Consider the following 25,320-nt stretch of genomic DNA (forward strand, 5'->3'; position numbering starts at 1 on the left):
GACAATCTGGTACTTTCTTATCAAAACTAAGGATCCTCTCACCCTATGATTCAGCAATTGCACTGTTCGGTATTTAACCAAACTTATGACCACATCAAAACCTGAACGTGGACATTTAGAGAAACTTTACTTATGACTGCCCAAAATTGGAAATAACCAAGATGTACTTCAGTAGGTAAACAGACAAACTATGATACGTTCAGGCTTCCCGGGTAGCTCAGCTGGTAAAGAACTGGCCTGCAATGTGGGATACCTGGGTTTGATGCCTGGGTTGGGAAGATCACCAGGAGGAGGGCATGGCAACCCACTCCAGTATTCTCGCCTGGAGAATCCCTATGGACAGAGAAGCCTGGCGCGCTACAGTCCATGGTGTCGCAAAGAGTTGGACACGACCAACACCAAGCACAGCAGCACAGCATGATACATTCAGACAATGGAATACTAGCCAGTGCTAAAAAGGAATGAGCTAATGAGCCATGAAAAGACATGAAGGAGTATTACTAAGTGAAAGAAGGCAATCTGAAAAAGCTACACAATGTATGATTCTAGTTATATGACATTCTGGAGAAGGCAAAACTATGGAGACAGTAAAAAGATCAGTGGTTGCCAGAGGTGAGGGGAATGAAAAGACTGAATAAGCAAAACACAGAAGTTTGTTCAACTACTCTGAATGACACAATACCAGTAGGTATATGTGACTGTACATTTATACAAACCCAAAGAATGTGCAACACCAAGAGTGAATACTAATGTAGACTATGGAATTTCAGTGATAATGATGTCTATCAGTGTAGGCTCATTAACTGTAACAAAAGTGTAATTTTGGTGAAGGATTTTGACAATGGGGGAGGCTTTGTATATTTAAGAGCAGGAGGCATATGAGAATTCCATATCCCTGCACTTCCTGCTCAATTTGTTGTAAATCTATAACTGCTCTAAAAAATAGTCTATTAAAACATTTAAAAAATGCTACTAAGGAAAAAAGTAAAAATGACAACAACAATAAAAAACCAATGGTCCTTCTTACTGTCAGGTCTGGAAAGATAACAACTAAATTATCAAGTTTTGCTGTTTTGCCATTTATATTTGGATCTATAGCCCAAACCCTGGAGTGGATTTATAGGTATGCAGTAAAGTAAGAAGTCGTCATTTGAGACTCCCTTATACAGCAAGGAGCTCAAACCAGTCAATCCTAAAGGTAATCAACCCTGAATATTCATTGGAAGAACTGATGCTGAAGCTTAAGCTCAAATACTTTGGCCACTTGATGCGAAGAGCTAACTCACTGGAAAAGATTCTGTTGCTGGGGAAGATTGAGAGCATGAGGAGAAGAGGATGAGAGGATGAGATGGTTGGATGGCATCATTGACTCAATGGACATGAGTCTGAGCAAACTCCAGGAGATAATGAAGGATAGGGAAGCCTGGCATGCTGCAGTCCATGAGGTCACAAAGAGTCGGACATGACTCAGTGATTAAACAAGTAAGTAACAAGAGATATATCTTTACCATATAGATTTCTAAATGTCTCAGAACAGAAAAAAGACCATCCTTTCCTTAGTGTTCTTCAGTATCACCTTTTCAATAAATAAAACTCTTTATATGAATAGATCTGTTCCTAGGTTCTGTTCTTCATTTGTCTATATTTCTGACTTAAGGCTATTCCATATTATCTTAATTACTGTGGCTTTGTCGTATCTTAATATCTGATACAACAAATTCTCAGACCTTGCTATTGTCCTTCAAGAATTCTTTAGCTATTCTTGGCACTATGCATTGTTATATACATTTCAGAATCATTTTGTCCAACTACATTTTTTAAAAAGTGTTTTTTTTTTTTAAACTGGAATTGGTGGTTTAGTCACTAAGCCATGTCTGACTCTTTGCAACCCCAGGACTGTAGCCCACCAGGCTCCTCTGTCCATGGGATTCTCCAGGCAAGAATACTGGAGTGGGTTGCCATTTACTTCTCCAGGGGATCTTCCCAATTAAGGAATCGAACCCAGGTCTCCTGCATTGCAGGCAGATGATTTATGAACTGAGCTATGAGGGAAGCCCTTAATGGGAATTGCATTAAACCTATTACATAAATCCATTTTGAATGGCACTTATCTTCAAAATATTGAGTCTTCCAACCCATGAATGTGGTATATCCTTCTCCTTAAATGTTCTTTTTTTCAATAATGCTTTATCACTTTCTGATAGTGTTTTTACACATCTTTCATTAAATTTCTATTTTATACTTTTGGTACAATTGTAAATGGCATCTATTTTTAAAATATCATTTTCTAACTACTTATTGCTGATATAAATAGTTGGGACTGCTTTTCGTAAAATGATCTTATATTCAGCAACATTGTTAAAATCACTAATTCTGATAGTTTAGATTCTTCGGGGCTTTCTATGTAGGTATCTAAAAAGTCCCATAGAAAACATCAACACAGGGTGAAATGCTGAGACAGCTTTTCCTTTGAGGTCAAAATAACAAGATAAGATGTTTGCTTTATTACTTCTTTTTTATTCCTCTCAACTTTACTGAAGAATAACTGACAAATATAGTTGTATATATTTACAGTATATAGCATAATGATATGATATGTGTATACATTGTGGAAAGATTAAAAAGATCAAGATAATTAACACATTCATCATCTCATATAGCACATAGTTAACTTTCTTGCGTCATTACTTCTGGTCAACTTGTGGTCTTAGCAATTACAATAAAGTGAGAAAAAGAAGAAATATCATAAATATTAGGAATCTATTATTTATGGATCATCCCATTTCCTTTAACATTTTTGAATTATTTTTATTTTCCTAACTTCTTAAGATACACACTTAGTTCACTGATCTGCAGACTATACCTCAGAGGTATTGCAGATTCGGTTCCAGACCACTGCAATAAGGTAAATATTGCAATACAATGCGTCACACAAATTTTTTGGTTTCTCAATGCATATAAAACTTATGTTTATACTATGCTGTAGTCTGTGAAGTGTGCAATATGTCTTATTAGACTTATGTCTAATTATGTTTAAAACATCAATGAACGTATCTTAATTAAAAAAATATTTTATTAACCATCATCTGAGGATACAGGGTTGCTACACATCTTCAATAAAAAGAAAAAAACACACTATGTGCAAAGTGCAGTAATATCAACCAACTCAATGGACATGAATTTGAGTAACCTCCGGGAGAACTAGTAAAGGACAGGGAAGCCTAGGGTGCTGCAGTCCACAAGGGTTTCAAAGAGTTGAACATGACTTAGTGACTGAACAAAAAACAACATCCAGAACATTTTTCTTTTGTTTAGCCACTATTTTTTTCCTACTGTGGTAAAAAAAAATAAATGCATACCACAAAATTTACCATCTTAACCATTTCTAAATGTACGGTCAGTTGTATTAAGTGCATTCACATTTTTGTGCAACCAACATGCAGTCTTTTCATCTTGCAAAATTAAAACTTCATAATCTATTGAACAATACCCAATATCCCCCAGCCCCTAGCAACCACCATTCTTCTATTTTTCTGAATTTAACTAATCTAGATACCTCATACAGGTGGAATCATACAATATTTGTATTTTTGTGATGGGCTTGTTTCACTTAGCATAATATCTTCAAGGTACATCTGTGTATCATTTCCCTGGAGATCATAATGTCTGTTCAGTTTAGTCGTTCAGTCGTGTCTATTACTGACTTGCACAATTTAATATTAATTAGTAGCTTTACCTTCTTCCTTGACAAAGCAAGAAAGCTTATGTCCCTCCAAACTTATGGGTCATTGATTTTGTATTATCCTTTATGTATATTTAAATACTAGTAAGACAAAGCCTCTTGATGAAAGTAAAAGAGGAGAGTGAAAAAGTTGGGTTAAAGCTCAACATTCAGAAAACGAAGATCATGGCATCCGGTCCCATCACTTCATGGCAAATAGATGGGGAAACAGTGGAAACAGTGTCAGACTTTATTTTTGGAGCTCCAAAATCACTGCAGATGGTGACTGCAGCCATGAAATTAAAAGACGCTTACTCCTTGGAAGAAAAGTTATGACCAACCTAGATAGCATATTGAAAAGCAGAGACATTACTTTGCCAACAAAGGGCCGTCTAGTCAAGGCTATGGTTTTTCCAGTGGTCATGTATGGATGTGAGAGTTGGACTGTGAAGAAAGCTGAGCACCGAAGAATTGATGCTTTTGAACTGTGGTGTTGGATTAGACTCTTGAGAGTCCCTTGGACTGCAAGGAGACCCAACCAGTCCATTCTGAAGGAGACCAGTCCTGGGTGTTCTTTGGAAGGAATGATGCTAAAGCTGAAACTCCAGTACTTTGGCCACCTCATGTGAAGAGCTGACTCATTAGAAAACACTCTGATGCTGGGAGGGATTGGGGGCAGGAGGAGAAGGGGACGACAGAGGATCAGATGGCTGGATGGCATCACTGACTTGATGGACATGAGTTTGAGTGAACTCCGGGAGTTGGTGATGGACAGGGAGGCCTGGTGTGCTGTGATTCATGGGGTCACAAAGAGTCAGACATGACTGAGTGACTGAACTGAAGACATTCTTATTATTTTTATACAATCAATACTCATTTAGATTTGCCCATAAATTTGTGGGTTTCATTGCTGTTCATGCAATCCTGCATCTCCAACTGGGTCATCCTTCTTCTCTATTCAGAATACCGTTAGAATTTTCCTCAGTGGATTCTGATAATGACAATTTCTGTTTTATTTTGGGGGGTTTTGTTTCTGTTTAAGCTGTTTATTTTTTCTCTATTCCAGAAGGATATTTTCACTGCAGATGATGTGTGTAGAACTGTAGACTGGCAGCTATTTTTATTCAGCCCTTTCAAGATATCATTCCTCTGTCTTTTATTGTTCCTGTTGAGAAACTTAGCTCATGTTATTCTTTCAAGATTGTAAGATTTTCAAGATTTCCAGTTCTATGTTAAATTTCTCCAAGTATTCTTTATTTCCTTGCACACTTTAAGAATATTTATTTTAAGTCCATTTGGGATAAGTCCAATATTTGGGTCTCCTGTATGTCATTTCTGTTTCTATTGCTTCTTGTTCCATACTGTTATTGTTTCATTGCCTCATGTTTCTAATTATTTTTCTTTGTGTACTAAACACTCATAAATTTTTTAAATTTATGGTAAAAGTAATTTGTGAGGTTATCTTCTTCTAAAGAGGATTTGTTTGCAAACCTATATTACCTCAAACCTATCCTAGAGCAAAGGAAGATGACAAGGGTCCCTTTACACCCCAGAAGACACTTTTCATCAACTGCAGTCTGCCTGGCCCCAGGATTTGTCAGCATTCAGCTTCTCAGCTACTCTATTCTCTCAGCTTCATCCAAGCCCCTTGTATGAGTTATCAAGAGTGGTCAAATTCATAGACAAAAGTAGGATGGTGGATGTCAGGGGTTGGGGGAAGGGAGAATAGGGAGTCACTGTTCAGTGGGTACAGAATTTCAGTTTTACAAGGTGAAAAAAAGTTGAGGTGGGGAGGGGAAGAGAGAAATATATCGGCAGCTCTGTATAAGACAAAAGGTACCAAAGGAATTAAGTGATAGTATATGGTACCACAGGATAAAGAAATGGTCAAATACGATCAACTATGAAATTCAAGTCAGCTATTTTAGTGTTTTAGAGGTTTAAATATCAAATGTGGAAGTATTTTATAGCTGAACAGTTTTACAAAGGAGAAAAGAGGAAGAGAGAGAACTAAATATAAATGCGAGATGAAGTCAACCAAAAAAGTATACTACTTATGAATTTGCTCTTATCTTTGTAATCTGATATAGTCAAGACACTGACAGACAGTTTTCACATCTAGAACAGTCAGTATTAGCAAACCTGTTAAAAAGAGTCTAGTATACCACTCTTAAGATAGTGATTCAAAAAAATTGTTTTAATCTCTAGGATGATTTTGATACATAGTTAAGTTTGGGAGATAAAATCATCTGACAAATCAGTACTCTTAAAATATAAAATACAATTACAATGCTTGGTCTCACCCTTCTCTAGTCTCTAAAGGCTCTTTGAAACAGAATTAGGAATAATGTAAGATACACTAGTAACTTGTGATATTCCCAACCTTGGGTTACCCCTAGAGCTGGCGTTCTGTCATCCAGCGCTGAATTCAGTGATGAGTCAGGAAAAGGTAAAAAATTATGCATATCTATCCCACTATAAATTCACACTGTAAATTTAACAGGGTCTCAAATATTTGCCATGGGTTCTACTCACAGGTTCTTTTGTTTATCTCATGATTCTCAACATTTAGACGTCCAAAAAGCAGTACACAAAAACCAAGGGTAAGCCCACAGGAGATTTCTGGCAGAAACATTTTTTATCTAGTTAACTAGTAAACCACATGAGTCAGTAGACTTAACTCAGTGCTAGTCAAACAATCTATAATAACTAATCATTGTTTCAATTTCTAATCCTTTGAGCCCCAATGCTTTTATAAAATACAATAAAAACTGGGCTGAAGGGCTAAAATGGAGTGAAACTGTTAGCCACTTCAGTTGTGTCCGACTCTTTGGGATTCCACGGATTGGGGACTCTTGCCCCACAGAATTCTCCAGGCAAGAATACTGGAGTGGGTAGTCATTTCCTTCTCCAGGGGGTCTTTCCAACCCAGGGATCAAACCCAGGTCTTCAGCATTGGAGGCAGATTCTTTACCAGCTGAGCCACGAGGGAGGCCCAAGAGGTGGTGAACAGGCTGGCAAATCCTCTCCTTAAAACACAGGAATGAAATTGAATAAAACTGCCAAGGACAACCATTTCAGGGCTATGGGAATCAACCAAAGGCACACAACAAATTATTGAGAACCTGCTAGAGCCTTATGTCAGAAGAGCAGAGTCTGTACCCTTCTTGCCTAGGACTGTTCCCATTCTATTTCCACCTGCTAGGGAACAATAGCTTCTATTAGGGCAGGGAAGGTCATGAAAATCAACAGCTTTATTCCCAAAGAAAGCAGCCTTGATCTGGAGAGGAGGGCAAAAACCTCTGTCAGCTACAGTACAGAACTCAGTAGGAAATGAAAAACTTGCTGCTTTGCTCCTCTGAATTTGGAGTCTTAGTTGACTGAGTGATAAACAAACAGGAAATTTATCAGAGAAATCCTATACATGAAAGAGCCATAGTAAAGCTAGAAGGAGAATTCTCTAGCAGTCCAGTGGTTAGAACTCCATGCTTTCACTAGCTGGGGATCTGAGATCCTGCAAGCAGTGTGGTGCAGCCAGAAAAAAAGAAAGAAAAATTAAATAAACTCTCTACACATCCCTAAAGAAATGAGAAACTATGCATGTGCACTGGGGAGACCCAAGAGGCCAGTGGAAAGTAAAAGTCAATGTAAAACTGAGAACTGTCTGCACTCAATGTGCTCCACACAAATCAATCAGCAGGGGATAAAAGTCTATAGGTTTGAGATGTCTTGAGCACAACCTCAGTCCAAATCACTGGCTGACCACTAAACAATGAAGACGCAGGGACAACCCCCTAAAAAGCAAAGTTAAAAAATAAAAATTAGAATTTAAAAATGTGCTGATTAGTGAGTGTACACATGGAGGAAGCAGATTCTTCATCACATTCAGACTGATTTTTTAAAATACCCTCAGAAAATTAATACAAACCCAGAGTTAATACAACATATGATCTAAACTATCTACTTTTTAAAAAAGTTTTAAAAGAAGAAAGATTCACTCATATACAGGAAAAAACTCAAACCCCAGTCAATAGAAACTTATTCTGAGAAGGCTCAGCTAGTAGACTTAAAGACTTTAAAACAGTTAATATAACCATATTCAAGGAATTAAAGGAAAATATGTCATACTGACTCAGCAAACAGAGAATCTCAATAGAGAAACAAATGACAAAAAGGAGCTAAAAAGAAAATCTAACTGAAAATAAAATACCCAAATGAAGAATTTACTACAAAGACCTAACAGCAGATCTGAGATGGCAGAAGAATCAGCGAACTTTAAAAGAAACCAACAGGGCTTCCCTGGTGGCCCAGGGGTAAAGAATCCACCTGCCAATGCAGGAGATACAGGTTCAATCTCTGGTCCAGGAAGATCCCACGTGCTGAAGGACAACTAAGCCCATGAACCACAACTACTGAGCCACAACTACTGAATCCCAACAGTTCTAAAGCCTGCAATTTGGAGTAAGAGAAATCATTCCAATGAGAAGCTCATGCACCACACCTAGAGAGAAGCACCCTCTCACTGCAACTAGAGAAAAGCCCAAGAGCAACGAAGACCCAGCAGAGACAAACAAATAAATAAGAAATCAACAGAAAGTAAACAATCTGAAAAGCAGGGGGGAAAAAAAGCAAGAAAAATGAACATAGCCTCAGTTACCTCTGGGATAACACCAAACTTGAAAGTGAAAGAGAAGTTGCTCAGTCGTATCTGACTCTTTGCGACCCCGTGGACTATAGCCCACCATGCTCCTCTGTCCATGGGATTTTCCAGGCAAGAGTACTGGAGTGGGTTGCCATTTCCTTCTCCAGAGGATCTTCCCAACCCAAGGACTGAACCCAGGTCTCCCACATTGTAAGCAAGACGCTTTACCGTCTGAGCCACCAGGGAAGTCCCTAACACCAAACTTACCAATATACATATACTAGGATTTCTATCTAGCAGGAGAGGCAAGAGTAAAAGCAGCAGGAAAAAAAAATTTGATGAAATTCCCAAGAGGGCCATACCAAGCTGTGTAACAGTCAGACTGTTAGAAGACAAGGAGAAAATCTTACCAGCAATAGAAGAAAAATGCCTCCTCACAAAGAATATTATAACATATTCACTGGAATGGCATATTCTAAGGGCTAAAGGAAAAAAAAAGTCAAAGAAGAATTCTGTATCCAGTACAACTATTTTTCAAAAATGAAGGTTAAAATACAAACATTCCACAATTTTAAAAAGGCTAAAAGAATCCACTCCCATCAGGTACGCCCTTCAAGAAAAACTAAAGGAAGCCCCTTCAGGCTGAAAGAAAATGAAGCCAGATAGGAATTCAAATCCAGAGGAAAGAATTAAAGGTACTCAAAATGTAAAATACTTGGGTAAATATTAGAGATTAGGTATATATATTTTTTCTCTTCTCCAATTTCTCCAAAAAGCATAAGATTGTTAAAGCAATAAATAACATAATATTGTTATAATTAAATATATGGTTATATCTATATAGATATAATATATGTAAAAACAATAGTACAAAACAGCAAGAGAGGAAATGAGGCTATACTGGAACAAAGTTACTATATTTTACCAGAATTAAGTCAATAATAGCCTGAAGCAGCTTGTGATAAGTAAAAGGTGCATATAAAAACCTAGAGCAATCATTAATAACTTTTTAAAATGGCTTTAAAAATCAGAAGAATTAAAACACACTAAAAAGTATGTTTAACACAAAAGAATGCAATAAAGGCGTAATAAAGGAATAAAAATGAGACATACAGAGGACAACAAATGGCAGGCATGAACCATACTGATAATTATTTTAAATGTAAAGGACTAAATAATTAAAAGGTAGAGTTGTTAGAGGGGTTTCCAAGGTGGCACTAGTGGTAAAGAACCCACCTGCCAATGCAGGAGATATAAAAACAGAGGTTTGATCCCTGGGTTGGGAAGATCCCCTGGAGGAGGGCATAGGAACCCACTCCAGTATTCTTGCCTGGAAAATTCCCATGGACAAAGGAGCCTGGCAGGCTATAGTCCATGGGGTCACAAAGAGCTGGACACTACTGAAGCCACTTAGCATGCACATATGCAGAACTGTTAGACTGGATAAAAAGCAAGATCTATCTATATAGTGTCTATAAGAGATATCCCTGAGATTCCAAGACATAAATAGATTGAAAGTAAAGGATGAAAAATATATTTCTTCCAAATGGTAACTATAAGAGAGCTGGAATAGCTATATTACCAGCATAAAAACTAAAACTTTAAAGACAAAAATATTACTAGAGATAAAAAATTACAATGATAGGAAAATCAATATATCAGCAGTATATAACCAATTATAAATCTATATACATTTAATAAGAGTCCTAAAATATGTGAATTAAAAACCAGAATAGAAAGGAACAATACCAATTCAACAATTACAGCTGAAGATTTCAATACTCTTCTCTTAGTAAATGACAGAACTAAACAGAAAATGAGGAAGGATATAGATGACTTGAACATCATGATCACCCAACTTGATCTAACTGACATATATAGAAGACTCCCTAACAGATCAATACATATTCTCTTTAAGCACACATGGCATATTCTTCAGAACAAATCATACACTAGACAAACACAAGAACAGAAAACTGCAGACCTCTCTCATGAATACAGGTGTAGATATTTATTACAAAATATCAGAAAACAGAGAACAGTAACATAGCCAACTATGACCAAGTGGGATTTATACCAGGAATGCAGAATTGGCTTAACATATGAAAGTTAATATAATGCTCTATATAAATAAAGGACAAAAACACATGATCATAACAATAGATCAGAGTTTCTCAACTTCAGCAGTATTGACATTTTAAGCCAACAAATCTTTGTTGTGAAGGGCTGTCCTGTGTACTGTAGGATGTTTACAGCATCCTGGACCCACACCCACTAGACGCCAATAGCACCATGGCCCCAAGTTGTGACCAATAAAACATGTCTCCAGACATTGCCAAATATCCCCTAGGGGCAAAATCACCCCCATTTGAGAACCACTGGAATAGATGCATAAAAAACATATGACAAAATGAGAAACACATTCATGTAAAAACTCAGCAAGGTAAGAAAAGAGAGGACCTTCTTCAAACTGATAGAAGGCTTCCAGGAAAAACTTACAGCTAACATCATGAACTGAAAGTGAAAGTTGCTCAGTTGAGTCTGACTCTTTGTGACCCCATGGACTCTACAGTCCATGGAATTCTCCAGGCCAGAATACTGGACTGGGTAGCCTTTCCCTTCTTCAGGGGATCTTCCCAACCCAGGGATCAAACCCAGGTCTCCCACATTGCAGGCGGATTCTTTGCCAGCTGAGCCATAAGAGAACCTCAAGAATACTAGAGTAGGTAGCCTATCCCTTCTCCAGCAGATCTTCTCAACCCAGGAATTGAACCGAGGTCTCCTGCATTGCAGGTGGATTCTTTACCAACTGAACATCTTACTCAACGGTAAAAGATGAAATGCTTCTCTCAAAGGGTGAGAACAAGGTAAAGCTGTGTGCTCTCATACTTCTTTGCAACAATGAACTGAAAGTTCAAGCTCATGCAGAAAGCAAGAAAAAAGAAATCATAGTCATCTAGAATGGAGGAGAAGAAGAAAACCAACTTTATTCATAGAGGACATGACATTGTATATTGAAAATCTAAGTTAGCTACCAAAAACTACTTGAACAAATAAGTGAGTTTAACAACAACAAAAATCCAATCTCCCATTCACAGCAGCATTAAAAAGAATAAATTACTTAGGAATAAACTCAACAAAGAAATTGCAAGGTCTATGCACTTAAACCTGTACAACATTGCTGAAAGAAAGCAAGATCTAAATAAATGTAGAGATTTGCTACAGTCATTAACTGAAAGATTCAATATTGCAAAGATAACCAATTCACCACAAATCTATTCAATGCAGTCACTATCAGATTCCAAGCAGATATTTTTGCATGAATTGATAAGCTGAGTCTAAATTTCTATGGAAATATAAAAGAACCAGGAGAGCCAATAAAGCTTCGGTGTGGGAAAGGGTTGGAGGACTCTGTCATTGTTCAGTCACCAAGTTGTGTCCAACTTGTTGTGACCCCATCGACTGTAGCCCGCCAGGCTCCTCTGTCCATGGGATTTCCCAGGTAAAAATACTGGAGTGGGTCACCATTTCCTTCTCCAGGGGATATACCCAGCCCATAGATCAAACCTGCGTCTCCTGCGTTGGCAGGTGGGTTCTCTACTGCTGAGCCACCAGGGAAGATCAGATTCACTCTACATCTTATTATTCTACACTTTAAGAAAAGATAAAGTGGGTTTTATCAAAGTTAAAAACTTTTATTTTAAAAAAGACACCACTGGGAATTCCTGGTGGTCCACTGATGAGGAGTTTTAAGGACTAGGTTCAATCCTTGATCAGAAAATTAAGACCCCACAAGCTGCACAGCAGGGGAAAAAGAAAAAGAAACCATTAAGAAAATGAAAAGATAAGCCAGACTGGGAAAATATATTTGCAAATCATACACTTGATAATGCTCAGAATAAAAAATCCTTACAACTCAGAAAGAAGACTTATAATCTCTGATAATAATGATAAATAAGGTATAACCCCAAAGAAAGGTAATGCCAAAGAATGCTCAAACTACCACACAATTGCACTCATCTCACACGCTAGCAAAGTAATGCTCAAAATTCTCCAAACCAGGCTTCAACAATACGTGAACCGTGAATTTCCAGATGTTCAAGCTGGTTTTAGAAAAGGCAGAGGAACCAGAGATCAAATTGCCAACATCCGCTGGATCATCAAAAAAGCAAGAGAGTCCCAGAAAAACATCTACTTCTGCCTTATTGACTATGCTGAAGCCTTTGACTGTGTGGATCACAGTAAACGGTGGAAAATTCTGAAAGAGATGGGAATATCAGACCACCAGACCTGCACCTTGAGAAACCTGTATGCAGGTCAGGAGGCAATAGTTAGAACTGGACATGGAACAACAGACTGGTTCCAAATAGGAAAAGGAGTACGTCAAGGCTGTATATTGTCACCCTGCTTATTTAACTTCTATGTAGAGTACATCATGAGAAATGTGGGCTGGAAGAAGCACAAGCTGGAATTAAGACTGCCAGGAGAAATATCAATAACCTCAGATACGCAAATGACACCATCCTTATGGCAGAAAGTGAAGAGGAACTAAAAAGCCTCTTGATGAAAGTGAAAAAGGAGAGTGAAAAAGTTGGCTTAAAGCTCAACATTCAGAAAACGAAGATCATGGCATCTGGTTCCATCACTTCATGGCAAATAGATGGGGAAACAGTGGAAACAGTGGCTGACTTTATTTTGGGGGGCTTCAAAATCACTGCAGATGGTGATTGCAGCCATGAAATTAAAAGACACTTGCTACTTGGAAGGAAAGTTATGACCAACCTAGTTAGCATATTCAAAACCAGAGACATTACTTTGCCAACAAAGGTCCATCTAGTCAAAGCTATGGTTTTTCCAGTAGTCATGTATGGATGTGAGAGTTGGACTATAAAGAAAGCTGAGCACCAAAGAATTGATGCTTTTGAACTGTGGTGTTGGAGAAGACTCTTGAGAGTCCCTTGGACTGCAAGGAGATCCAACCAGTCCATCTAAAGGAGATCAGTCCTGAGTATTCACTGGAAGGACTGATGTTGAAGCTGAAACTCTAATACTTTGGCCACCTGATACGAAGAACCGACTCATTTGAAAACAGCCTGATACTGGGAAAGACTGAAGGTGGGAGAAGGGGATGAGATGGTTGGATGGCATCACCGACTCAATGGACATGAGTTTGGGTAAACTCTGGGTGTTGGTGATTGACAGGGAGGCCTGGTGTGCTGCAGTCCATGGGGTTACAAAGAGTCGGACACGACTGAATGACTGAACACTTAAAAATCATGAATCATTCAGGATGGGGAATACGTGTACACCCGTGGCGGATTCATGCTGATGTATGGCAAAACCAATACAATATTGTAAAGTAATTAGCCTCCAATTAAAATAAATAAATTTATATTAAAAAAAATCATGAACCACTATGTTGTACACCTGAAATTTATATAATATTGTAAATCAACTATATCTCAATTTAAAAATTTTGCAGGGTATGGGGGAAAAGACCTATAACCTGATTTGTAAAAATGAATAAAGAATTTAAATAGACATTTCACCCAAGAAGATATAAATGGCTAATAATCACATGAAGAAACAGTGAACATCGTTGACTATCAAGGAAGTACAATCAGAACCACATTAAGGAAGTACAAATCAAAACCAGAATGAAATATCCTTACACACCCAGGTTAAAAATAGCTATATTTATAAAAATAGCTATAATGAAAATGATACCATACCAAGTGTCAGCAAGGATAAGAAGTATTCAAAACCAACACTTATTGCTGGTGGGATTATAAAATGGTCAGCCACTTTGGAAAACAGTTTGGCATGGTAATTTCTTTGAAAGTTAAACGATTCTGCTCCTAGGTATGTCCCCAAGAGAAACAAAAACATATGTCTACACAAAGAGTTGTAGGCAAATGTTCATAATTTATAATTATTTGTAACAGCCACAAATGGAACTAATCCAAATGAATAATTACCTGGTAAGTGGAAGACAAAATGTGATATAACCTGTGATATTGCAATATAATAAGAAATAAATATTTTGGTCTTCAACCCTAACTCTAGCTAATGCTCCTAAAACCTTCATAACTCCCTAAGAAATGAAGATGCTAGGAGCATCTCGTTGTTCTAATATTTGGTATTCGACTCCAGTTCCTAATAGAGATTGTAAATGCCTTGAAATTTCCTGGTTCATAGGAACATCTTTAGTTCTAACAAACCATTTTTGGGCTCCTGGAGAGCTTCAGGAAGGGGGCTTTATCACCAAAAAGTTCAACCCATGATCAGAGGCTTGGAATGTTCAGCCTCACTCCCATCTGTTGGGTAAGGGAAAGGAGAGGAATTAGAAGTAAGGGTTAATACTTGATCACATTTATGTAATAAAACCTTGAAAAAAAATTCTGTAAAGTATGGGGTGCAGAGAGCTTTCAGGTTAGTGAATGCATCGGTATGCTGGAAGAGTAGTACACCTCAACTTCATGGAAGTTCCTGCACTGGGGACCCTTCCAGATCTTACCCTATATATCCCTTCATCTGGCTGTTCACCTGTATTCTTTTTAACATCCTCTACTATGTATATAAACCAGTAAAAGTAGGTAAGTGGTTTCCCTTACTTCTGTGAGCATTATAGCAAATTACTGAATCTGAGAAGGAGGGTTGTAGAAACCACCCATTGTAGTCAAGATGGACTGAGGGTGGATAACTTGGGAACCCAATCCTCGTGGACTGGTGCCTGAAGTGGGAGCCGTCTGGGGGACTGAGCCCTTAACCTGTGGGATCTAACACGAACTCCAAGAAGATAGTATCAGAACTGAATAGGATTGTAGGGACACTTGGCTGGTATCAGAGAACTGGTCAATATGGGAGAAACATCCAGTTCTGATCACACAAGTATCATGAGTAGCAAAGTGTAAAAGAAACACTCTGTGACTTTTTATAACCTTAACCCTACTCAGCAGTAAAAGGTGGCAAGCTACTGATACATTCAAAAACAACAATGAACCTCAAAAACAGCATTAAGAAGCCAGACACAAAACCATACTGGATTACTCTGTTTATTAGAAATCTCTAGAAAAGGCAAAACTGAAGACAGAGAAAGTAGGTATGTTTGCCTGGGAAAGTAGGATCTGATAACTAAATATACCTTTAGGGGTGAGGAAGGTGTTTTAAAATAGGATTGTGAAAAAAATAAAAAAATAAAATAAAATAGGATTGTGGTGATGGTTGCACAACTGTATACATTTACTAAAAACAGGGAATTCTTTAGCAATCCAGTGGTTAGGACTCTGAACTTTCACTGACGAGGACCTGGGTTCAATCAATCCCTGGTCAGGGAACTAAGATCCTACAAGCTGCACAGCATGGCCAAAATTTAAAAAAAAAAAAAAAAAATTTTTTTACTAAAAGTAATAAAACTGTACATTTATAATAGATGAGTTTTATAGTATTTAAATTATACCTCAATAAAACTGCCTTTAAAGGGTCTGGATGTTACAGCACTGTCAAACCACTATAAAAGAGTTTCTAAACACTCTCCATTTTAAAGTATTTCTTTAGTTCACAGACCACAGTTTGAGAAGTACTGATCTTATTGACTTCTGCTAGGTGTTGGGCTAAAAGGCTTGGAGCAATCAATAGTTGTAATTAAAATTCACCTTAACTTAAGCCATCCAAGTTTAACTCCACTAAATAGTTCATTAAGAAATTCACAAGTGTTACTGATACAGGAAAATACGGAAACATGGTCTACTGTGGAATAAAACATAACTCATTACAAAATGACACTTAATAAATGAGTTGTCTCTAGAGAACAAAAACTACCATAGTATCTATCTTTTTAATGTATTATAACTAAATTGATAAAGTCAGTATAATTATTAGACTACTAAAATTAAAAGACGCTTGCTCCTGGGAAGAAAAGTTATGACCAGCCTAGACAGTACATTAAAAAGCAGAGACATTACTTTGCCAACAAAGATCTATCTAGTCAAACCTATGGTTTTCCCAGTAGTCATGTACGGATGTGAGAGTTGGACTATAAAGAAAATTGAGCACCGAAGAATTGATGCTTTTGAACTGTGGTGTTGGAGAAGACTCTTGAGAGTCCCTTGGACTGCAAGGAGATCCAACCAGTCCATCCTAAAAGAAATCAGTCCTGAATATTCACTGGAAGGACTGATGCTGAAGCTGAAACTCCAATACTTTGGCCACCTGATGCGAAGAATCAACTCATTTGAAAAGACCCTGATGCTGGGAAAGATTGAAAGCTGGAGAAGAAGAGAACAACAGAGAGAGGATGAGATGGTTGGATGGCATCACTGACTCAATGGACACGAGTTTGAGTAAACTCCACGAGCTGGTGATAGACAGGGAGGCCTGGTGTGCTTCAGTGCATGGGGTCACAAAGAGTAGGATACAACTGAGCAACTAAGCTGAACTGAACACCCCAAACAATGTAATTTTAAATATATAAATGAATTAAATGAGATAGAATTTTATCAGAATTTTGTATTTTTTTGGTTCAAATATCTGAACCTATATATATATTTAAAACCAATATATTTATAGGTTATATATAAGTATATATTTGTTTCAGAGAAAGTCCTAATGACATAAAAGCTTTCTTTTGTTTCAACTAAGTGTATATGCAGGCTATGTTTAGTTGAAATTTGTTAGCATTTAATGCCTATGATGTGATCTAAATCTACATTTACTGTATAGTAACTGGACACTAATTATAAAAAGCAGTGATACTTTTTTATAGCTGTGGAACAACATAGAGATGAAATAAACAAAGACTCTAGTTTTTAAAAGGCCAAAGCAATCTGCTAAAGTTTACTTTTTTGGGAAAAATTAAACGCTAAACATTTTAGATGATATTTTTAAAACTTTTCAGTTGATAAATCTCACTCCCTTGAAGAGTTCAGCTTCTTTAGTAATCTAACCATTCTTTAGAGCTCAGATATTCTTTACACAGGTTTGCTATACAATGTACTATAGCTTTCAAAACCACAAGCAGCTCTGGTATATTGTTTTCTTATAGTGAGGTTTTTGATTTGCCAAGTCAAAACTAAGAAGTTTAAAAGCATTTCCTTCAATTTAAATGTCCATCAACAGGCGAACTGATAAAGATGTGATACACACACACACACACACACACACACACCACCACTGGACTACCACTCAAGACATAAAAAAGAAAGAAATTTGCACCAGCAAGGATAGATTTGGACCTAGAGATTATCATATTAAGTGAACAGAGGAAAACAAATATCATATGATACCACTTATATGTGGAATCTAAAAAAAAAAAAATGATACAAATGAACTTATTTATATAAAACAGAAACAGACTCACACACCTAGCAAATAAAACTTACCGTTACCAAAGGGGACAATGGTGGGGAGGGATAAATTAGGAGTTTGGGATTAACATATATCCACTAGTACATCTAAAATAGGTAAATAGGGAACTATATTCAATATCGTATAATAACTTATAATGGAAAAGAACAGGGCATATGTGTATACATACATATCTGAGTCACTTTGCTGAACACCTGAAACTAATGTAACATTGTACACTAACTATGTTTCAATTAAAAAAAAAATTAAGCATTCCCTTCATATTTAGCATGTGAGACCTGGATCTATAGCTTTGTTTTAAATTAAAGAACATCAACTTTAAATTGAAAGTTAAACTAAATGAGGGGAAAAAAATCTAGGATAGCTATGGTCATTCTTTTAACAAATATATTCCAGTTATGTGTGACAGTTTTAAGTGCTATTTGTCCCTTTACATTTTCACAGGTCTTCTTGGAACGCTGAAAAAGTGTAGTCTCTGTTGTCCTTTCCTCTGTATAACTATTTTTGATATTTCTTGACTCTGAAATTTACACTTTACACAAAAAGCTAGAGTCACAATTCCAGAAGGAAAGATAAAGAAGAATCAGTGACTAGAAGCATTTACTCGTTTCATTTCCTGTCTCCAAAGAAACATCAACTCACATGATATAGAATATCCTGCAGTAAGTTATATCCTACCTCTATAACATATATTCACCCTCCAAAAAGTACACTTTCAAGATGTGTTTGGATTTCCTGAAATTATATTACAATTTAATAAGTTTATAAGAGTAGAAAAGCAATTGTTATATGAATTCCCAAACTAGTAACACAAAAAGCTATAATCTAATACCCAGCTAGTTAAAGGGACAACAGATAATGTTGTGAATGTTCCATGCTCTTCTAAAATTAACTGCAGTCATGACTAAAAGATAAGTTATAATCATCAGCAGTACTGCACTAGGCGAGCAAAAGTATAACACCACTCAAAACACATTGAGAACGTTTTTTAAAACCATGTACAGATAGAAATGGTGATCATGACTCTACAACTATGCTTTTAACAATTAATGCCCACGTGGAATCTTACCCTTCTGGTTTTGTTTCCTAGACATTGCAGGTTTCTTTAATCTCAAAAAATGCAGAAGAAAAGTATTATTTTGCCTTGTCTTGGTTCTGACTGTACTTATCTTTGATTTAAAAGGAGGCGACCAAAGGCTGTAGTTAGGTGATAAATATAAAATCCTGGTTATTTGAAATCCTGTTCACTAGCCGTCGATCTCTTTTTCTTCTCTCATATCAAATTTGTGTCAAGAAATATCATTGCAGACATTCATGTCTCTTTTTCCAGGGAGATTCTAGGGGGAAAACAAACACACACACATATTCACTATGACAGTAATCTCTATACAAAAATTTTAACAGATATCCACATGCTTTATTTTACACTTTTTCTAAATGAAACTAGTTATTAAAAGAAAACTACTTGAAGATTTCCCTGTTGGTATAGTGGGTAACAGTCTGCCTGCCAATGCAGGTACATGGGTTCAATCCCTGTTCCAGGAAGATTCCACGTGCTGCAGAGCAACTAAAGCCCGTGAGCTACAACTACTGAGCCCACATACCTCAACCACTGAAGCCCGCGCACCTAGAGTCTGTGCTCCGCAAGGAGAGGAGCCACCGCAGTGAGAAGCCCCTGCACCGCAACCAAGAACCGCCCCCGCTCTCCACAACTAGAGAAAGCCTGCGTGTAGCAACAAGACCCAGCGCAACCAAAAACAAACAAATTGTTTTAAAGAGAGAGAGAGAGAGAAACCAGGGTATTCACTTGTTTAAAAAAAAAAACTACTCTAGAAAGAATACAGTTCTAAGAAGCAATATTTTAATTAATACAACATTGTAAATCAACTATACTTCGATTTTTTAAAGTTTCTCAAAAAAGAAATCATTGTAAACCTTTTCTAAAAAAAGCAATAATTTGCTCCGTAAGAAATTTTAATCTTATAATCAAACTATCTTCTCAGTTCAGAAAGCATGTTTTCTTATTCTTCTTGTGTCTTTCTCAAAAATCTTATCTCCATCTCTACTTCACAAAAATAGTTACTTCTTATCACTCCCTAAGATCTCTCTTACCACCTGCCCTTCCTATATAAATCAAAGGTCTTTTCTCTTCCTCTATAATTTCCTTTATCTAACCCCTCCTCAGGTTTCCCAGCTCAAATATAGTTGCAAGACATTTGGGAGGAGGGTGAGAGGGAAAAGGAGAGAATAAAGGGAATTTAATAAGGAAAACTGAAACATCAGAATATGGATTAGCCAATACTACAGAAAGCTTTTATAAATTGCAAATATACAAATGCCTTTTTCCTCCCTTATTACTGAACATTTAATACATACATGTCCAAAATTTCTGGGTAAAGAAAGCATGAGGAGGATCATGGAATTCTTATACCTAGAAACCTGATAGAAAAAAAAAAAAAAAAACTTTATAAAATGTAACCCAAGAAGGAAATAAGAGTAAACTTATATGAAATATTTTTTCAGTGTGGAGAATAAAAGGGATAAGTCACGAGTAAGTTAAAAAAAAAAATCCATCAAGAGTAAAAGCCTGTTCTCAGAGTCACTCTGTTGTGCACCTGAAACTATCACAACATTGTTAACTGGCTATACTCCAATATTCCAGTGGTCATGTGTGGATGTGAGAGTTGGACTGTGAAGAAAGCTGAGCGCCGAAGAATTGATGCTTTTGAACTGTGGTGTTGGAGAAGACTCTTGAGAGTCCCTTGGACTGCAACGAGATCCAACCAGTCTATTCTGAAGGAGATCAGCCCTGGGTGTTCATTGGAAGGAATGATGCTGAAGCTGAAGCTCCAGTACTTTGGCCACCTCATGCGAAGAGTTGACTCATTGGAAGAGACTTTGATGCTGGGAGGGATTGGGGGCAGGAGGAGAAGGGGATGACAGAGGATGAGATGGCTGGATGGCATCACTGACTTGATGGATGTGAATTTGAGTGAACTCCGGGAGTTGGTGATGGATAGGGAGGCCTGGCGTGCTGCGATTCATGGGGTCGCAAGGAGTCAGACACGACTGAGAGACTGAACTGAACTGATACTCCAACATAAAATAAAGTTTAAAAAAAAGGATAAATGTAAAATAAAGACTTCAGAGCAAGAGCCTCTTAGGGAATTCCCTGACAGTCCAGTGGTTAGCACTCTGAGCTTTCATTGCCACGTGCCTGGGTTGGATCCTTGACTGGGGAACTGAGATCCTGCAACGTGCAATCAATAAAAATGACACAGCATCTATCAAATCTCCAGTAACAAAAGAGAAAGACAATGAGAGAAAATAAATTACCATGTAGCAGATAGCAGAATAAGAACTAAACCTGGGAAACAATATAACCCCCCAAATCAAAGATTTTTCATTGAATACTTATTTGAATACTTTAAATAAGAATTTAGATTAAATAAAATAAGAGCTAGGAAATAAAGGAAAGAATGAATAAGACTAAATAGAATGAAAAGAAAGATGACTGCAAAGCTAAGAAAATCTGAAAAACAAAATACTACAATTACAGATTTAATAAGGTATCAGAAACAGAACAGATTCAAATGAAAATAGAATGAATGAGATGGAGAAATGGGATGGCTTTCAGAATAATAATAATAAAAACATAAAAGAAGTTAAAGCAATTAGAAGATAATATTAGAAGATAAAAATGATCTAATCTAAGGATAATTAGAATCAATATAATAGACTCCAAAAACAGAGGACTCAATAAAGGGATCAGAAAAAACATTCACAGATGAAATATAGGAAAATTCCTTTGAAATAAGCAATTAGTATCGTTCCCTCCCCACCACCAATCCATCAGAAATCCTCTCTGTTCTACCTTTTACATACACCAGAACTGGCCCACTTCTTACCATCTCCATTTGCAACCACCTTTGTCCAAGACACAATCATTTCTCACCTGCATTGCTATAATCAAGACTATAATAGTCTCCTAGCTGGCATCCTGAGTCTGCTATTCTGCCACTCTCTAGCTTCTGTTTCACATAGCTGTTTTAAAATTATAAGACATTATGTCCCAACTATGCTGTTCAAAGCCCTCCAGCAGCTCCTCATTTCATTCAAAGTAAAAGCCAGAGCCCTCAGAGTGGCTTAAAAGGTCTTATCTGCTCTAACACCCTGTCCGCATGCACCCTTTCTCTCTCTGACCTCACATCCTGCCACTCTTCCTCTCAGGTATTCTATACCAGCCACACTCGCCTCTTTATTGTGAAATACAGGAAAGGCCCTTAAGGTGTTGCCTCTGCCAGCAATGTTCTTCCCTAGATAGCTACATGGAATATTTCCTCACCTCCTTTAGGCTTTTTCTCAAATGTTACCTTCTCTGCAGTTGTTCATAAGAAACTGCTGAACTTGGGGTGAGAACAGAGGGAGTCTGTGGCATTACTGTCTAAAGTACTCCCATCCCCAGAGGTCAGTGGGGAAGTTGGTTCTACCAAGGTGGTAAAAACCAACAGCTTCACTGACAAAGAAGGCTGACTTTACTTAAAGGAAAGCAAAGAAAAAGCCCATGCCTATCCTATCCACATTGTCAGTAAGAGTTTGCATTCTTGGGAGCAAACAGAAAAGCAAGACCAAGGGCTCCAATAGCCTGAGGTCGCCGTCATGTTAGTGCAAACAATGGGGCAGCAAATTAGTCAGAAATTTAAAAAGGAAATCTGGAGAAGAAACTATAAGGGACCTCGATAAATGTCTACACATTCACACACCAGGAGCCTGCATAAACAGGCAGAAAAGACACAAAAGGGCCCGGTGGAAGGTAAAAGCGCAGACTTTGAAATGGTCTGAACTTTGAAGGAGCTTCCTCAAACAGATAAAGATCAGCAGAGAGAAGTCTTACTCGGTATTTAGCACAATAGCTAGCACATTATCTAGCAATCTCTGACCAATCATTAACTGACCACTAAGCAATGCAGATGCAGGTGTCACTCCAGGAAGCCAAACACAAAAATTAAAACAGAAATTAAAATAAAAAACTGAGCAGATATCAGCAGTCACACACCACAGGGAAAAATTCCACATATTTAGCTCAGGCAAGTTACTTTAAAAACAACAATAATAACAAAGCAACAACAACTCTCAAAAGGGAAAAAAATCAGAATCCAAAACTGCTACAATATATTATGTAAAATATTCACAGTTTCAACAAAAATTTGTAAGATGTAAAAGTGCAAGAAAGTATGACCCAAACTGAGAAGGGAAAAAAGACCCCATGTGATTGAAAATATCCCTGAGTAGACCCAATGCCAGCCTTAGCAAACACAGACTTCAAAGTGCTTTAAAAGACTACGGAAAATGTTCTATTTGTTTAAGGCATTGTTCTTATAATTTTCCTTAGTCTTTTAAAGCACTTTCTCAACAACAAAAAATAATTATAAAAAAGATGAAACAAAACCCCAGAGTTGAAGCAGAATAAAAAATAAACTGGAAGAAAGAGTAACAGAAATTACCTAATCTGAAAAGAGAGAAAAGAATAAAGAAAAACAAACATAGCCTTAAAGACCTGCGGAACAATGTCAAATGTACCAACATACATGAATTACGAGTTCCAGAAGTGGAAGGATATAGAAACAGTGAGCAAATACTATACAAACTGACTTGTACAATTAATCTACACTTTAAGAAGCTAAATGAACCATGACAACAGAAACACAGAAATCCATACCTAGATATATAGTAAAACTGATGAAAGCCCCAAACAGAAAATCTTGGGAGTGTCATTTTACAAGGACACAAAACTATAACTAGTGGCTAACTTCTCATCAGAAACAAGGGAGGCCAGAAGGCAATGAAATAACATATTCAAAATGCTGAAAGAAAATACTGTCAAGTAAGAATTCTGTATCCACAGATTGCTAATAAACACATGAAAAGATGCTCAACACTGCTCATTATTAGAGAAATGCAAATCAAAACTACAATGAGGTATCACCTAACACTGGTCAGAATAGCCACCATCAAAAAATCCACTAGCAATAAATGCTGGAGAGGGTATGGCGAAAAGGGAACCCTCTTGCACTGTTGATGAGAATACAAATTGGTAACAGCCACTATGGAGAATAGTGTGGAGATCCCTTAAAAAACTAGGAATAAAACTACCATATGACCCAACAATCCCACTATTGGACATATACTCTGAGGAAACCATAACTGACGAAGACACATGATCCCACTGTTCACTGCAGCACTATTTACAACACTTAGGACATGGAAGCAACCTAGATGTCCACTGACAGGGGAGTGGATAAAGAAGTTGTGGTACACATATACAACGGAATGTTCAGTTCAGTTCAGGTCAGTCGCTCAGTCGTGTCCAACTCTTTGTGACCCCATGAATCACAGCACGCCAGGCCTCCCTGTCTATCACCAACTCCCGGAGTTCACTCAAACTCATGTCCATCAAGTCAGTGATGCCATCCAGCCATCTCATCCTCTGTCATCCCCTTCTCCTGCCCCCAATCCCTCCCAGCATCAGGGTCTTTTCCAATGAGTTAACTCTTCGCATCAGGTGGCCAAAGTACTGGAGTTTCAGCTTTAGCATCAGTCCTTCCAGTGAACACCCAGGGCTGATCTCCTTTAGAATGGACTGGTTGGATCTCCTTGCAGTCCAAGGGACTCTCAAGAGTCTTCTCCAACACCACAGTTCAAAAGCATCAATTCTTCAGCGCTCAGCTTTCTTCACAGTCCAACTCTCATATCCATACATGACTACTGGAAAAACCATAGCCTTGACTAGACGGCCCTTTGTTGGCAAAGTAATGTCTCTGCTTTTCAATATGCTATCTAGGTTGGTCATAATTTCCTTCCAAGGAGTAAGCGTCTTTTAATTTCATGGCTGTAGTCACCATCTGCAGTGATTTTGAAGCCCCCAACAATAAAGTCTGACACTGTTTCCAGTTTCCCCATCTATTTGCCATGAAGTGATGGGACCAGATGCCATGATCTTCATTTTCTGAATGTTGAGCTTTAAGCCAACTTTTTCACTCTCCTTTTTCACTTTCATCAAGAGGCTTTTTAGTTCCTCTTCACTTTCTGCCATAAGAGTGGTGTCATCTGCATATCTGAGGTTATTGATATTTCTCCTGGCAATCTTGATTCCAGCTTGTGCTCAGCCATAAAAAGGAACAAATTTGACTGCATTCTAATAAGGCGGGTGAACCGAGAACCTATTACACACAGTGAAGTGAGTCACAGAAAGATAAATATTGTATTCTAACACATATATATGGAAGCTGGAAGGATGGTACTGATAAACCTATTTGTAGGGCAGCAGTGGAGACAGACATGGAGAAAAGACCTGTTGACACAGAGGGGGAAGGGCAGTGGGACAAACGGAGAGAACAGCATTGAAACATATGCACTGCAATATGTAATTTAGATAGCTAGCAAAATTTACTGTATGAGGCAAGGAGCTCAAATCAGTGCCCTGTGATCATCTAGAAGGGTAAGATGGGGAGGAAGGTGGGACAAAGGTTCAGGAGCGAGGGGACATACCTATACCTATGGCTGATTCATGTTCATATATTGCAGAGGCCAA

The 25,320-nt window shown here is 37.6% G+C and overlaps 1 protein-coding gene across 1 annotated transcript in view; it reads right to left on the reverse strand.

The window, feature by feature from the left end:
• Window positions 1-25,320, reverse strand: part of LOC120861348 (spermatogenesis-associated serine-rich protein 2) — a 154,215-nt gene that overhangs the window by 57,142 nt on the left and 71,753 nt on the right. Inside the window, exon 2 of the mRNA XM_040236997.1 lies at window positions 18,799-19,066. Within this exon, the coding sequence (XP_040092931.1) occupies window positions 18,799-18,823 (25 nt within the window). The 5' untranslated portion in view covers window positions 18,824-19,066. The remainder of the gene's footprint in view (window positions 1-18,798; window positions 19,067-25,320) is intronic.

This window comes from Oryx dammah, unplaced genomic scaffold (genome assembly GCF_014754425.2).
Source record: "Oryx dammah isolate SB20612 unplaced genomic scaffold, SCBI_Odam_1.1 HiC_scaffold_11232, whole genome shotgun sequence".
NCBI lineage: Eukaryota > Metazoa > Chordata > Mammalia > Artiodactyla > Bovidae > Oryx > Oryx dammah.